At 46.9% G+C, this 15479-nt stretch overlaps 1 protein-coding gene across 1 annotated transcript; it reads right to left on the bottom strand.

The window, feature by feature from the left end:
* Positions 1–202: 202 nt before the first annotated feature.
* CFAP100 (cilia and flagella associated protein 100) lies at positions 203–14240 on the bottom strand. The gene is made up of 15 exons (XM_037387290.1): positions 14134–14240; positions 11891–12100; positions 11403–11503; positions 9836–10025; positions 9127–9194; positions 8308–8471; positions 7656–7736; positions 6920–7092; positions 6685–6841; positions 5150–5198; positions 4463–4620; positions 3506–3641; positions 2827–3029; positions 1215–1308; positions 203–637 (listed from the first exon to the last, which is right to left on the bottom strand). The coding sequence occupies exons 2-15, from the start codon at positions 11994–11996 to the stop codon at positions 524–526; spliced, it is 1794 nt and encodes a 597-aa protein (XP_037243187.1). The 5' UTR covers positions 11997–12100; positions 14134–14240; the 3' UTR covers positions 203–523.
* Positions 14241–15479: the final 1239 nt, after the last annotated feature.

Raw genomic sequence — 15479 nt, 5'->3', positions numbered from 1 at the left:
ACATAAAACTAATTGTTAGCAGCTTGATTGCTGCAGAGCTTGTGTATTTCCTTCGGTTGTGCCTTTTCCACAGTAGTGGGGTGAAGTCTATCATGAAACTCATCCTTTGCATTAAGGTGTAGCCTTTGGTTTTCGTAGTCCTTCATCAGATTTGTGATTATGGTATGTCTGCAGGTGCCTGGTTTAGTTGTGCATTGTTACCCAGGACTGCGATAGATCTCCCTAGTCAGGTTTGTAGGGGTAGTGATACTTGCATCAAAAACTGAATGAGAAAAACATCGTTGCTAGCAGGAGCCTTAGAAGCAAAATAAGAGAATTTTAATTTATTTTCTTAGGCAAAAGACCAATGAGGGGGGAAAAGGGGTTGCCTGACACAGCAACTTTCCCTGGGATCTTAGGGTAGGAGAAGGGAATTTCATGGTACCGTGGGTTCATCAACTGAACAAAGATGAATGGAACGTAGATCTATGAAAAACTTTTTAGAGCAGCATCAGCCCTACATGCTGTGGTTAAGGCTGTGCTGTCAAGTGAAATAATACAAGTGTTCTTCCTTCTCCTTATCCATTTCTTCTTGGCTGTGGTTTTTCTCCTCTTTTGTGGCAGGGGGGTTGGAACGAGGCCCCAGCCTCCTGTCGCTCTACAGAGGAAGAAGAGGCACGTGCATCAGTGCGGTGCTGGGTGGCGTGTCTGAACCACGCAGCCAGGGCTGCTGGGTGCCGGCGAGCCTCCTGCCAGGAGCCCTGCTCCGGGGGGGCCAAAACTCCGTTTGGCGTAATGCAGGGTGTGCCAAAAAAGGTATGGTTTGATGGTATGGCCGAGCTGATCTAGGGCCTTGCTGCTGGTGGTGGGAGTGTCTTGCTGCTGCTGCCCAGTTCCTCGTTTGCTGTTTTTCATGCTTTTTTTAATACCGCTGGGTTAACAAGTGGAAATGAGCTTACTGAGGAAACTGGCAAGTAATGGGAAGGACCATGCGGTCAAGATGGAAGGATGGGGGATGATGGAGGGACACTGAGCTGCCGTAACCTGCAGTATAACTGACCTCCCAGCAGTTGCTCAAGTTGCATCAGTCTTGTAAACTGGGCTACACCTGAGTACGGGTGCCACCCCCACCCAGCTATGCAGGGCCCCTGGTAACACTCTTCCCTTAAAAACTTGATGTTCAAGTACCCCCAGCCTCTCTGCAGCAGGCTGTTGAGATGAATTACTGCACTTACCTTCTTTTTAATAGTTGCCTGTGATCTGTCCAGAATCCTTTGCAATTTTTCCTCCTGATGCTGCTTCTGTTGCCTCAGCTTTTCCTCTCTGAGCCTTTTGAAGGGAGCAAATAAAGGATGGGTTAAATGCAGTGTGCCGCTACACTGATTATGCTTTTGGCACACAGCATCAACGTCTAAAGTTGCATCTTCCACCTAACACTACCAGAGCACAGGGATTTGGGTATAGCTGATGCTGGATTTTGTTGCTGTGAAGGTGGTAGGAGGGAAACACTCTCACTGGAGTGAGGGGTGGAGAAAACATGTCAACCTTTGCAAATGGAGATGTCAGACAGTTGTTCACTGTTCCAGAGACGCTCTGTACCACCTTCGGCAGGTGACTTATGCTCTACAGCTGACCAGGATGCTCACCACTTTGTGGGTGAATGATGCTTGTGTCTAAGTTCTCACCAGTGCAACCAAGCCTGTCAATACACAGATGTGAGTAGGAGGGTTTCGCATCCATGGAGCTGTGCTTCACCTAAGTGGGCACAGTAGAGGTCAGTACTGTTAAATGGCTCCCATTTCCTATGGAAATGAAGTGCTGGAACAGAAATGGGCTCAAGCTATGGAACGTTGCAGCAGAGAGGAAATTAATTCTTAACCTTGTGATCTTCAGGAAAATTGTAAATTCTCTTTGAAGGTGTTTTTTTCAGTTGGTTGGTTTTGCTTTTTATTTGGGAGGGGCAGATTCCTTCCCCCTCTGTCCCAGAGTAGAATAGATGTGTGTCTTATTTCATTTTTTAAGTTGAGTGCAAAACTGTTCACAGGACATTAGGAAAAAGCATCACACCCTTTCTACTACAAAGGTGAAGAAAGATGAAGAGAAAGAGTAAGTGGGAAGGAAATGTCACTGTTCTGGCTTTAAATCCTCACCCTATTTTATTCTTCTTTTTTTTTTTATCTGCTGGATCTGATTCACTGGAGGATAGGCCAGATACAGCTGTCCAGCTGCACCTTTGCTATTTGGAAGGGGAAATTTCATGTGTGTAGCTGAGCCAAAAGGAATGTGTGTCATCTTGGAATTGTGTTAATTGACTACTATTTAATTTAATAATACAACTTGGGAATTTTGTAGAAGAACCATTTGAAAGCTGGTGTTGTTGACAAATGCCCTTATGTACTTCTTGAAGCCTGACAAAATACCAGGGCATGTCAGATTTGAGTGTGTTAACTAACTACAGAGGAGAGATTTTGTAATTAATCAGTTAAATATTGTTACTGCAAATTGTCATCTTACAAATGATTATTTGCACCATTGAATCTGGTTTTGTTTGTGGTTTTGTTTTTGGATTTTTTATTATTATTATTCCAGATTTTGCCCTTTTCTAATGTAGCTTTCAGGTCTTTCCTAATGCAGCTGTGGGCTGCTGCTCACTGATGGGGAGATGCAAGTACTGTGAATGCGAAACTTTTACAGAGGTAAAATGGAATGGATAGGTCACATGGGTTTCAATCTACTGTTACATTTTCACAGGTTGGTCTGACAAATTTAGCTTTTTCAGCAGCTTTGCTTTTGCCTGTCAACGTTTAAAAATAGAGGCCCCATTTCCAGAAGAGGGTCTTGTCTTACCTTATCCTCCATTCCTTTTTTTTGGCTTTCTGAGCCTGTTCTAACTTTTCTGGTGGGATTTTCTCCAGGTTGTCCAGTAAATCATAGAGCTGTTTTTCTATCACCATTAGCATCTGCAGTGTCTGCAGGTTTGCCTCGCTTTCTCCAGTGCAGTGGCAATAGACTTCCAGCACCTTCTTGTTCAGGCTTGTGAGTATTTGGTCCTAGACATGAGAGGAGATATGGTGAGAGGCATGGCTGGGTTCTGCCCAGAAGAACCACAACAATCCTACAAAATCAGTGGAGATCAGTACACTTTAATTCCCTCCACAAGACCAAATTGCTTCTCTTCCAGCCTGCTTGGTACCAGTGTCTGGGATAGATGGCTGCACTGCACCAGTCTGCTGCTGGTCTCACCTTCCTGGCTTTGCTGTGGCCTGGGACAGGTTGCAGCTGCCTGGTTGCCTCAGCGAGCCCTGGTCCCACCTCATACCAGCTGCATGGAGCAGATGCATTTGCCCCAGTTTGCTGCCCCAGCGGTGCTCCAAACCTGCCCTTGCTCCAGCTCCATTGCTGAGACATAGTGCTGGTCCCTCCCAAGTGCAACCCACTGTTTGCATTTTTCCCAGGATGGGTATGGCTGTGGAGAGGAACCATTGCTATGCATGCTGACCCCCCTTGCCTTGATCTCAGGAGGTACCTGGACATCAGTTTCAGATTCTCGTGGGTAAAAGAGGCGAACTTTGAGCTCCAGCTCTGCTATTTTCTCTTCTTCCTTGGTGATGGAGGATTTGAGGGCAGCTACCTGCTGTTTCAGCTCTGCTAACTTCTTCTCCCTAGGCCAGAAAGGAAAGGAGGTATTTCAAAAGGGCATCTGTGGAGCGCACGACTCCTTTGCTGCTCTCTGGCCTGGGACCATCCCTGCTGCCGGCAGACGGAGGTCACACCATGCCATTTCTGGGGAACTTGGACCCACAGCTCTGGGAGCAGAGGGAACTGGGGATTTTTCTGGTATAATAGTGACTGTGCTGGTGGGGGGGGGGAGGGAGATGTAGCACAGCTAAACATGGAAGATTTTTTTAATAAGATAGTTGGAGAAGTAGATTACCTTTAAAAACTTTCGCAAGGGGATAAGCTACACTTCAAATGGGAATACGTGTGTCTGCCTGTCATTGAAATACTATATTGCAATTACACTTGGGTTCCCTGCTGGTTTCCTCTAGGAAGGGTTTGCACTGAGTTGAAATAGGTGCTAGTCTGGATCACTCCAGCACCTGCCTTCTTTCTTCCTTTGATCTTTCTTTATGAGAATGACACAGTGTTTCAGGCTTATGTCCCCTCCAGGATGCTAAATGCATTAGTTCCCCAGCCTGTGCCTTGAGGACGAAGGAACTAGTCCCAAGCTGAAGTCCTTTTTCCTAAATTACATAGATGGGACACTTCCCTAGGAGCTCCCAAGATGCCGAGTTCGATGGGCTGCAGCTGGGCTCTAAGGTATGAGACAGAGGCTCTTTGCTGTGTGCTGTGTGAACAGCATTACTCGTGGTCTGCAGCATGCAGCCTGATGGTGAGGTGCTAGTGTGGGGAAAAGGGGTCACCTGCGTTTGAAAGCTGGGGCATAGGGACCCCTTCCCACCACTTGTGGGATCACGCTTACGTGCTTTCATGTGTGGTGATGAAAGTGTGTTGGATCTTGTCCAAACTTTCCTCAATCTCCTTGGAATTTTGGATGAAAGACAAGTTCTCTTCCTCCATCTCCGCGAAAATAGACAGCAGTTGTTGGGGATCAGTAAAATACAGCTCAGGCCCCTGGAGCTGAAAACACATGCAGTGAGGTTTTGTTCTCCTCTAGCTTCTGTTCCATTGAACTACATGGAAGCTGGTGTGACCCAGTCCTGGCTGTTCAATTGCTCTCCCATGAGCAGATGTCTCCCACCTCCTGCCATGTGCACATCTTTACTCAGCCTCAGTAGCTCACACCCAAACCAAGTTGCGTTTTGGGGAGTAAACAGCGGTGTAAACAATTGTGAGTGGGAAAACTTCAATTTCAGACGTAGTAACTTCACGAATTTCAAAATCTCCCATTATATGATGTCATACCTGGCTGGGGGATGGCAAGCTTTGAGAAGATAGTACATTTTTTGGAAAGTTAAACTAAGTTGTTTACAATACATGTTGCTAAAACATGAACGTTTACGAATTTATAAACATGCATTTATAATTAGTGGCTACAGTAACTCCTCAGTACCAAAATGAATGGTTAGAAGGTTAGAGAAATTAGTAACATCAATAAATGACACGGGACAAACAGAAAGTGTAATTATATCAACACAAGACTCCTGACCTCATCTTCATCTGAGCAGGTTTCGCTTTCTGCATCCTCCAGTGGACTTCTGAAAAAGCAATTTGTGTGTCAGGCCCTTAGAGAAATGACAGCTCCAAGGAGACCTTGCTACTGAGCTGTGAACACTGTTGTCGTTTGCTGTTGGCCCCTGAACAGTCCCTTGCATATTCACACGTTTGGTGCCCGTGGCCGTGGGCTACGTGGGGGTCAGTAGGAGCCGGGGGTCACACAAACATGCAGTGTGGGGGCTGTGTTTGCCCCCAAGCAAGCTGCCCCTTGAGCTGCTCTGGGCTCTGCTGGCCAGCGGCGTGGGGACATGACATGTGAGCCCTAAACAAGGGTGTTCATCCAAATGGCTTTAAACTCGATGGGAGGCTTTGGCTCTTGGGCCATGAGAAGGCAGAGGTAAAAGCCTTATTAAAAAGGCTCAGGCAGCAGCACAGCAAGTGTAGAGAAAGCCTTGTGCTCTGTGTAGGACATGGTATTGCCCCCAGATGACATGGTGTAGCCACCACGAGAGTCTGCAGTTTTTACCTGCCCTGGGAGAAAGACTGTTGAGTGCTTCTTGCTCTGCGCAGCCCGTACCATTACCCAGCAGTGCAGCCTTTTCCTTCCTTGCCAGCCCCAGGGACAAGCCAGCACAAGAGCTGGAAGGGCAAGGCAAGAGGTGCCTGACAGATATTGGCAGCAGAACCTGCTCATCACCTTCACTTGCACCTGTCACCCTGTGCCACGGAGGGGGGAAAACCCCTCCATTTGTATCATCTTAGTGCCAGCCACACTCATGTCTGCATTGTCCCTGCCACGTGGCAGCAGCCCAGTAACTGCAGTGGCTTCATGAGGGGTGGCACGGGGCAGCCCTGCATGGGAGAACCTGGCACCTGCAATGCTCCAAGGCAGAGGAGATGGCCCTGCAAGCAATGGCTTACTTCAGACTCTATTGATAGCCATCAGGAGACTCACCAGATCCTCACGCTTTGCTCTTCCAAGCCATTGCTCATGCTCCTGCCTGCCTCTCCTCTTCTCAGGCTGGCCCTGCCTGCATTACAGCAGCGGCCACCTGCATCCCAGCACCCACCGCCTGAAGGCTCTTACTGAGGGTAGATGCTCAATGCAATGTGGTCTACAGCGACCTTGGACTTTCTTTAATCACAGAGCAGCAGGGAGCTATCTGCGTGGCAGCTGTGACCCACAGTGGGAACCAGCATCTTAGCCACAAATAGGCCACACAGAAACTTTGCTCCAGGACATGTGCCCGAGGTCTACAGTTCCTCCTGGGGTTACCTCAAGGCCCAGGTTCTGTGGGCCAGGCTCTCAGCAGAGGATTTGAGGATGGAGCTCTGTTGGAGTGGGTACGTAGGTACTGACTTGCACACCTGACGGCTTTCTGCTGGTATTTTGATTTGTTCCAGTAAGACCAGAGCTCAGTATGCTCACAGCGAAGGTGGTGAGGAGGTTTCCGCTGTACTGGCTCCCAGTCAGGTGGGTGCTTTCTACACTACTTAAGTCTGTTGTTTGCAGTGTCTTGTACTTACAGTTTCCTTGTCAGTAGAGGCTTCAGGAAATTTCTGTGCTGTGGCTTGATCTCAGGTAACGACCTGAAATCCAGACTTTCTGAAGACAGCAGGGAACTTGGCACATCTAGGTAACTAGCGCTATGGAGAGCGGCAGCATTTGTCCTGGCTGTCAGACCTGGAGGCAAGAAGAGATGTACACCGAGACCGGGGGACCATCCCAGTGAGGAGGGGGCAGCCCTTCCCTGGCACTCACCCTGCTCTGCGGTGGTGGGAGGCAAGGTGCTTTCTTCAGTAGCTTTGGATGCTGCCTTCAAATCCTTTTCCTTTGTTCTGTGTTTCTCCTGCCACTCCTTTGGAGACAGCTGATAGAGGAAGTCCCTGTACGTCCTGTATTCCTGCAGGGTATTCTTCAACTTGGCAATATCACTGGGTTTGAGAGAAGTGGACAAAGTTTGTTAGCAGGGAGGAGAGCCCCTGTTTGAACAAGTTCTTTCTAACTCTTGATATTCAGCTTCACCCAGAGAAGGGACAAGAGGGCACATGTCTCCTGGGACATGCAAAGACAAGTGGGAACCTGCCCCTGTGGTTCTTCACATGGAAGCTGTCTGGTCACATCTCTGTGGTCAGACCCTTGTTATGGCACTGGGCTTGCTACTCTGGGAATTTTTATTTGCAAATGAATGAGAAATCTTGGAATTACAAATTATTTTTTTCATCTTTCCCCATTAAAGTGCATTACTTAGTTTTGTTTTGTTTTTAACCTGAGACTAGGCATTTAATTTTGGAATATTCATAATTTCAAAAATATCATTAACAACTAGTTGAGTTGGTTTAAACAGCATCTGGAAAACAAAAGCTGAAACATTTTGAGTCTTAAAATTGAACATTTTTAGAAATCTTTTTCCCTGATTGCCGTTTTCCCCAAGGGCTGAAGGTATAGCACGGTAGGGGCTGTTAAAGGCTCGACAGCAATAGTGTGCAACCGTTACCTTTGGAGGTTCTCTATTTGGGAAGTGATCATTTGGATCTCTCTTATTTTCTTTGTCTTTGTTGTGGTTTCTTTTTCGTTTCTAGGGAAAAATCCATAAACATAAGCTATAAAACAATTTAGCAGTAAGTGTGTAGTGGATTGAGGTGCATATAAAACGGAGAGAAAGGTGTGTGTGGGAGCACTAGAAATCTCTCTTGTAGATGTATCCCAGGTGAGCCTGGCTCCTGCCTGAAGGCAAGGACAGTAGGGGGTCCCAGCCACGCTTCCAGGTTAAGGCCTCCCTAATTTGGCTGCTGATGAGCATCAGTTGCTGCTCTGCCCTTGTAATACCTTTTGGTGCTCAACTCGCTCCCCTGAGGGAATTGTTCCGGCTGTGAGGGGCTGGGCAGAAGCATCTCCCTCTCGTAAGGGTGATGTGAGAAGGGAAGCGGTGGGGTCAGCAGCAGGTTCCTTGTTGCAGCCAAATCAAGGGCTTTTGCAGTGAGGGGATTCCCCAGCTATTCTCCTTCCTCTCTTTCACTGAATGTGTGGGGAGAAACTGCCACCGGGGCTGTAACTCTGGGCAAACTCAGGCACAGAACATCTGCTAGCCAAAACCCCCGGGGGTCAAGCAAAAGAGCTCAACGGGTGGTTCCTTCAATTCCCATTACATTTTCAGGGCTTGAACAGAGTTTTTATGGTTCTCCTTCAGGAACTCGTCAAACATGGCAGCATCCTTCTCCAGGTAGTATTCAGCCTTTTCCAGTTTTCTTTCCTCGTCCTTTGCTATGTCCTCCATCCTTTGAATCTCATCCCGCTTTATTGCTATGGCATACTGAAACAAACCCAAAAGGCAACATGGTCACGTCGGTTGGTTGGTTTTAAAGCTGTGTTGGTTTAGCTTTGTTCTTGGTTACCTTATTACCTTATAGCTGTGGGCGGAGAGGGTAAGGATTTCAAACCGAGGTATGTGTCTTAGTGCAAACTAGGTACATAGAGGCCAGGAGACATTTCAGAAGTGACATAGCAAAGAAGCAGTGAAATCAAAGACAGAATCCAGAAGTCCCACCACTGCATTAACTCTGGCTAGCAAAGACTCATTCAGTCGTGTTACAGCACAAGAATAGAGGTGAATAACGAGGATGCTCCAGCACAGCTCCCTTATTTTGAGTCCAGAATGGCTCCCGGCTAGAATTTATGTATAGGGCACCAGGAGCCAAAAGATCGGTATGTCTGTGCATCTCACAAATTAAACAGCTGTACGGCTGCTGCTGGATGGTGCGAATAACCTGTGTTCCTTCCTTTCTGGGCTGGGGATTGCTGGGCTATGGACTGTCAATGTCTTTAACATAGTGCTTGGACAATCAGTTTATGAGGTCTGGTTGGTATCACCTCTAGGCAATGGATCTCAGGGGGAAAAAACCCAAAACAGAGCAACACAGGGAAGAGTAGTTAAATGAATATAAAGCAACATTCTTAAAGCCAAGTACCTCTAGTAAAAATATCTCTCTTCTGTCATTTATGTAGTCACGGAAGGTCTCCTTTTCTAATGGGTACTCTGAAACAGGATATAAAGTTGATCAGACTAGAGGGGAAATATGGCCAAGGCAAAACAGAGTGAATATATAGGCTGCCATGAGCATAAATGTGATTAGCATTGGAGCCAGCAGTACTGATTATTTTATTATAGTTTTGACCTTGTTTAGGATCAATTTCATATGGGCTTTCATGGAGTAAAACCAGGTAGAATGGAGTGGAGAATCTGGTCCTTACAAAGGTCAATGTCCTCTAGACATTAATGGCAAAGCTACTCCTCATGTCAGAGGCAAAACATTTAGACCCACACCCGCTAAAATCCAACTTTAAGGTCAGCTTAGTAGAAATGTCCACATGACACAAGATTCTGCAAACTCTCAGCTGACTCCCAGCTGATCCCAAGAGCTCCCAGCTCCACTTCATGCGGATGGTGGAACCCAGGCTACTGCGGTGGGGGTGGCGCGTGCTCCCTGTGTAAATGCATGAGGTGGAAATGACCCAGCCACCCAGAGGCTGGCAAGATGCAGCAGGGAACTGTTGTGTCTGCAGGAGCTCGCCGACATCAGCTAGAGCTACCTGCTACTCCCATTCCCTCTTTGGTTTTTGCTTTAGGCTCTTACTCAACTGAGCAGCACCACTACAAAGACAGTAACTCTTCCTTACCTTTATTAAAGGCCATCTTCCACGAAAGACTCTGCTGAAGAGTTTTCAGTCTCTCTTCATTTGTTACTTGTTTTCTGACCTCCTCTTCCTCCTTTTGCAGAGCTTTCCTGAACCCTTTTTGCTTTGCTTTTATTTTAGTGGAGTAAGTAATTTTCTCATGGATTTTCCTGGTCTTCATCCTTTCACGTTCCTATGAGAAGTCAGTTATGTGGACAGCTTGGTTATGTGCTTTTTTTGCTGTGTTTTTTTAAGACGTGATTTGTTATTCAGAGTCTAGAAATTTGCAGGCTACTGATACCCTGCTGATGCATGTTTGTCTGGTTTATCTGACTAACCCCAATGATACTTTCTCTTGAGGCAACTGAAACAATTTCTTAGCATTTGTTCTCGTTAGTTTGTTGATTTGTATTCTGCATCCGGCCACCAGCTGTGCCAGTTTGTACCTACTCAGTGTCCTCATTTTTTCCTTCCTGGATTATTCCTGGGAGAGAATGCAAATTTTCAGACATTCGTCCTTCAAGTAAAAGGGAGCAACAGGACAGCCCATGCTCAGTACCAACTCAGTCCAGCTTCCACAAAAGTGTGTAAACCTTCAAGGTCAGATCGAAGGGATCTATTCAAACCCACTCCAGAGCTTTCTGGAGAGTAGCAGGTTGTTCATGCTCAATGCTTTCACATGGGCTGAAGTGTCATTCGTTGCCCTCTGCACAGTTTGAGCTTCAGTTAGGCTGAGGACATTACTCAGCAGACATCCTTAGTGCACTCCTTCCTAAGTCCTTCCCCATACTTCCATAGTGACCTTCAACCCAAGTGAAAACCAGACTACATCAGTCATCATTGTGAGGTGAGGAGGTTTGCTTAAGCTTGTTTGGAGCCCTCCTTTTGTGATTTAGAAGCAAAGATCTCTTGCTTTCACACTACTGCCTGGCTTCTGCAACCACATGCAACAATCAGTCCTCTCAGAGATGTGACAACCTCCCCATGACTTCCCAGCCCCTTTGGATTACATGCCCTAAGGGAAGTCCACTGCAGAAATAAGGAGAGGGGGACATTCCTGAGAACTAGTTCCTCAGTCTGGTGGGTTGTAATTCCCTATCTTATAGAGAGAAACTGAAGGCATGAAACTCATGTCATCCTTTTTCCTAGGCATCCGTTTCATTGGTCACATCGAACGTTGGAACACAGCTCCTCAAACAGAAAGCCAAACCTTTTGAAGTGGAAAGCAAGAGATCTTACACCAAAGCTTTATGTAGAAATCGGTGCTAACAGCACTGGCAGGTATATTCTCCAGGAACAGGAATGAGTGGTCAATCTACCCTGAACTAAATAAACAAAGACAATATCCAGATTTTGCACTAGCAACCAGCAAGCCCGTGCTCAGATCTGCTCTTGGTAAAGTTAATCGCTTGTCATGGATTTTGGTGGACTTGACGCTGATCTGGGGGAACTTGAGCTGAACTTGGCAGCTATCATTTCTCTTGTGCACTGAATTTTAGTATTATATTCGTTGGTTGCCTCCCCTAGTGAACTGCTTGTGTATACATTGGCCTAAAGCATGTATACATACCGCCTTAACCTTTCTTCTTTCCTCCTCCCTTATCGAGCGAATATCTGGAGGGATTGTAAATGGATTTTTCATTGAGTTTTCTTCATCCTCTTCTGGGCTTTCTGCAAAGAAGAAAAAACAAAACAAAAAAAAAAAAGGATGAGGGTGTAGAAGACACAAGGCAGAATATGAGGACCCGTTGCAAAGGGACTCTGATCTGCTGCGTCATGCCTGAAGGGTGGGCAGCTGTGCTCACAGCTGCAGATGTCTGACAACACTGAATCAAGAGCGGGGAGCTGGATTTGGTTTATAAGAAGCCAGTGATATAACTGAGACCTCTGTATTGTTTATGTCACTTGATCGTATCTGCTGATCAGCTCAGGATTTCAGCTGGGGATTTAGTAAGTCTGGAGCTGTTTTACCTGCCTCATCTGATCATGGGCCGAAAAGTCTGAATACAGACCTCTTTGACCTAACAACAAAAGGCTGCTGGAGCGTTGTGACCTTACCTGACAGCACAAGCTGGGTTTGCGTTCCAGATTTGGAAGAGAGACTTCTAGGTGTTGACTCTCTATGTGGAGATGGCATCTTTGATCCTGGCCCAGGGAAGACCATAGACAAGTCAATCAGCTGGGATCTGTCAGTCACTGATGCAGTAGGTTTTACAGCAGTGATGGGCCTCAGGGCTTGCTGGATCTTAACCACTGAGCCTTTTGGGTCTGTAGGAATTAACAAAAAGCTTCAGTAAGCTGGAAAATATTTGTGTTCTGACCCCATATTCGAGATGTTCAACCCTGGCTCGTGTGAAAGCTGTCTAAAACACAGTCATCCTTACACACACACTGATTGGGAAAGCAAAGACAAAAGTTTGGAGATGACAAGCAACTCAGCTCCCTTGCTTCTTGTTCCACCCACATCTCCAGTCCTGATCCACACCCATACTTTTTCATCCTCTTATTGCTGGTTCACAAGCAATATTTTTACTCCCTAAAGCTCTTACCAGCAATTACTTCAGCACTGTGGGTTTCTCGCAATAAGGCTGAAGGATTGTTTAACAGCACAGACTTGCTGTAGGGAACTCCACTGTTTAATTTTAGGCTGGCAAACTAAACAGCGTTTAGTTGAAAGTTAGGGGTTTGGTTTCTTTGAATCAAGACTCTTTTTGTAGTCTTTGCTATGGGTCCTAGGGGAAAAGGCATAATTGTAATGATCTCACTTACAAAGAACAGATAGAGCATTGTTAAAGTTATCGTTTAATCAACAAAGGCAGCAAGCTGGGTCCGGTGAGGTATTAGTTCAATTGACGCAGTTCTGCTGCTGGGACCATTCCTGATTTGCACTGGTATGAGACACAGCAGAAAATATCCTCTTCCGCTTGCACTAGTTTTAAGGCTATTTTAGAGCATCATTTTTTTACTCTGAACAGCCTCCAGTTTTAATGTATTTTGAGCTAAACTCATCTGGCCTAATTTCCACATACGTCTTTGGTGCTTTGTGTTTCCTATTGGCTGCACTCCTGCAGCTGCCCAATTAGTATCTTATTCTTTGGAGGCATCAAACTTTCACTGTTGATGAGACACAGAGGCTGAGGTAGAATTTAGGCTGTTTGAATACATCCCAAATGTTTTCTCTTTCATTTTCAGTTCTTGAAGTACCTTTTCCAAAAGCCTCTTTGACTGGTTGCTTAGATTTCACACCTCTCTGAACTCTGTGTAACTTAATGGCATATTTTTCTCAAGGGGTCCCTCATCTACATCCTGGAACAACATAACCCCTGATGATGATGTGGGTTTTGGAGCAAACCCCATCAGGGCAGGGATAGGAAGGCAGTCAAACACCTGCAGTGTTCAGTTGAATACATTTTGTGAAATATGCAGAGCACTAGCAGCAAAGATCCAGCGGTTCAGCCCTCTTAGCGCACACCTTGACTTCTGTAACCTAAACCAGTTCTCGTAAAAGTTGTCTTGTTCATGTGATTCGTTTAAATTCCTGCTATGGGGAATGGGGCTGAAAAGCAGGACCAGGCAGAGGATACTGGCATGTGGAAAATAATTGTCACGGCAACCCTCTGAGATAAAAGTGCTTTATAGTACAATTTTAAGGAAGTATAGGAATCTGTTTCTAAAATTAACTTATAAATATTCATTTTCTAAGGTATTATTTCTTTGAGGTTGTTGGGATTTTTTTTTTAATAGATTGTTTGCACATCACTTTAGAAATAATGCCTAAATCTAGAGAAGTGCTAGTTGGGCTAATTGTAATTATTAAGCTCAATAATGCAAATAAAAATTGCTTTGTTGCTAGAATCATTTGGCACATCTTTCACCGCCTCTTGACATTTTAATAATTCAGCAGCTACATCCTAACGGCCAGTAGCATGTGAATCGGTCGATAAGGCGTTCATGGGTTTAATTTACCGAGAGGTTTGTTAGTGCTTTTCGCTACCCTCGGGCAGCTGCGCAGGAAAGGATGTGGCGGAGTGAGCAGGCAGAGCGGCGGAGTTACACAGCCAAAGAAACCGGCTTTGTACGCCCGGGGCACTGGCGCCGTGATGCTCCCCGGGACCCCCCAGCCCAAGCGCGGACCCCCCGGGCACCCGGAGTGTGTGTGGGGGGGGGGGACGGGACGGGACAGCGGGGGTGACTCCCCGGCGACACACGCAGCGGCTCCGCTGGCCGGGCGAGGCACAGCGTCTGATGGCGAAAGCGGAGCCGGAGCGGCTCGTTATGCCCTCACCCCTTGGCTGGCTCACCAGGAGAGCTCCGGCGGGCTCCTCTGCGGGGGCTGCGGGCCCCTGGGGCCGGGGCCGTGCTCAGCCGCGTCCGTGGTGCAGCTCGGCCCAACTGCGGGCTCGGCCCGGCTCTTGTTTGCGCTGCCATGGAAACCCGCGGTCCCGCTGCCGGGCGGAGCCGGGCGGGAGGGCGGGGGGAGGGATGGAGTAGGGAGGGAGGATGGAGGGGGGAGGGATGGAGAGAGGGAGGATAGAGGAAGGGATAGATGGAGGAGAGAGGGAGGGATGGAGGAGGGAGGGAGGGTGGAGGGATGGAGAGAGGGAGTGATGGAGGGAGGGAGGATAGAAGGAGTGATGAAGGATGGAGGAGGGAGGGAGGATGGAGGATAGAAGGAGGGAGGATGGAGGGAGGGATGGAGGAGGGAGGGCTGGAGGGATGGAGGAATGGGGGGATGGAGGGATGCATCACTCCCTTCTGCCCTTAGCCCTGGGTCCCCTGCGGCCGGGACGAGCCCTGATGGAGTGGGGCTGAGCCAGGCGGGTCCTCCCAGTGTCTGGCCGTCCTGGGGAGGCTTTGCAAAATCCCCTGCCTGGCTGTGGAGCAGGCACACCGGTGGGTGTCCTGAACCAGCTGCTTGCTGGAGTTCAGGCATTGGGATGAAAAAGAAAGAAAACTATGGTGTGAGAGGTCTCCATGGCCTGCTGGATTCTATTTGTTATTTCAGTCCACTTCAGGCAACCAACAAATGTAATACCAAAATTCAGTGCAGGAGAGAAGTAATAGGTCTGGGAATCGGGTATTCAACCCCATCTCTGCAAGCAAAGCGGTGGGTTGAGGAAATGGGAGTTGGAGCCCCTCATCATGGAAATGACCATAATTTGTCATTTCATAGCCTCTGCCTTGGTCTTTCTGCTGGTAAAGTCTGAACAGTTACAGTCTGGAGACTATGTGTAGTATGGGTGAATGAACTGTCACTTACCGGAGGTTCCCCAAGTCAACTGTGCTATGGAAACCCAAATATGACCTTCCAAAATAAAAAGTACCAAAGATAGTTTGCTAAAATATCAGCTGAAAAGAGTAATGTTTTTTAATGCAGGAAAAGATCCTTAAATCCCCACATTTACTCTTTCCTGTTTCTGAGAAGATCAAACCAGTTCCAAACGAATCATATTTTTCTCTAGACTCTTTAGACTCTCTATTAATAAAATTTCAGCTTTCTGAAATAGCAGTTTCTTTCGTTTACTGATAGGTTTCCAAATAGCTTTCTCCATCTGAATAACTCGTGTAATAAATAGCATGATTTTCTGTAAGTGCAAACTCCCATTTGATTGTTATAGTTCTTTTCTGTAGTTGCTGATTATCAAGA

Source organism: Falco rusticolus, chromosome 4 (assembly GCF_015220075.1).
Source record: "Falco rusticolus isolate bFalRus1 chromosome 4, bFalRus1.pri, whole genome shotgun sequence".
In the NCBI taxonomy this organism is placed as follows: Eukaryota; Metazoa; Chordata; class Aves; order Falconiformes; family Falconidae; genus Falco; species Falco rusticolus.
Note: the sequence above shows the minus strand (reverse complement) of the source record. Positions and strands in the feature narration are given on the sequence as shown.

Bases quoted from the DNA above. Each gene is read 5' to 3' on its own strand.
- CFAP100 (XM_037387290.1), bottom strand. From the start codon at position 11,996: ATGGTCTTCCCTGGGCCAGGATCAAAGATGCCATCTCCACATAGAGAG. The intron at 7,093-7,655 runs GTAACGGTTGCA...TCTCAAACCCAG, and splicing joins CAAATAGAGAACCTCCAAAG to TGATATTGCCAAGTTGAAGA. The intron at 3,030-3,505 runs GTACCTCCTGAG...TCTCATGTCTAG, and splicing joins AATCTGAAACTGATGTCCAG to GACCAAATACTCACAAGCCT.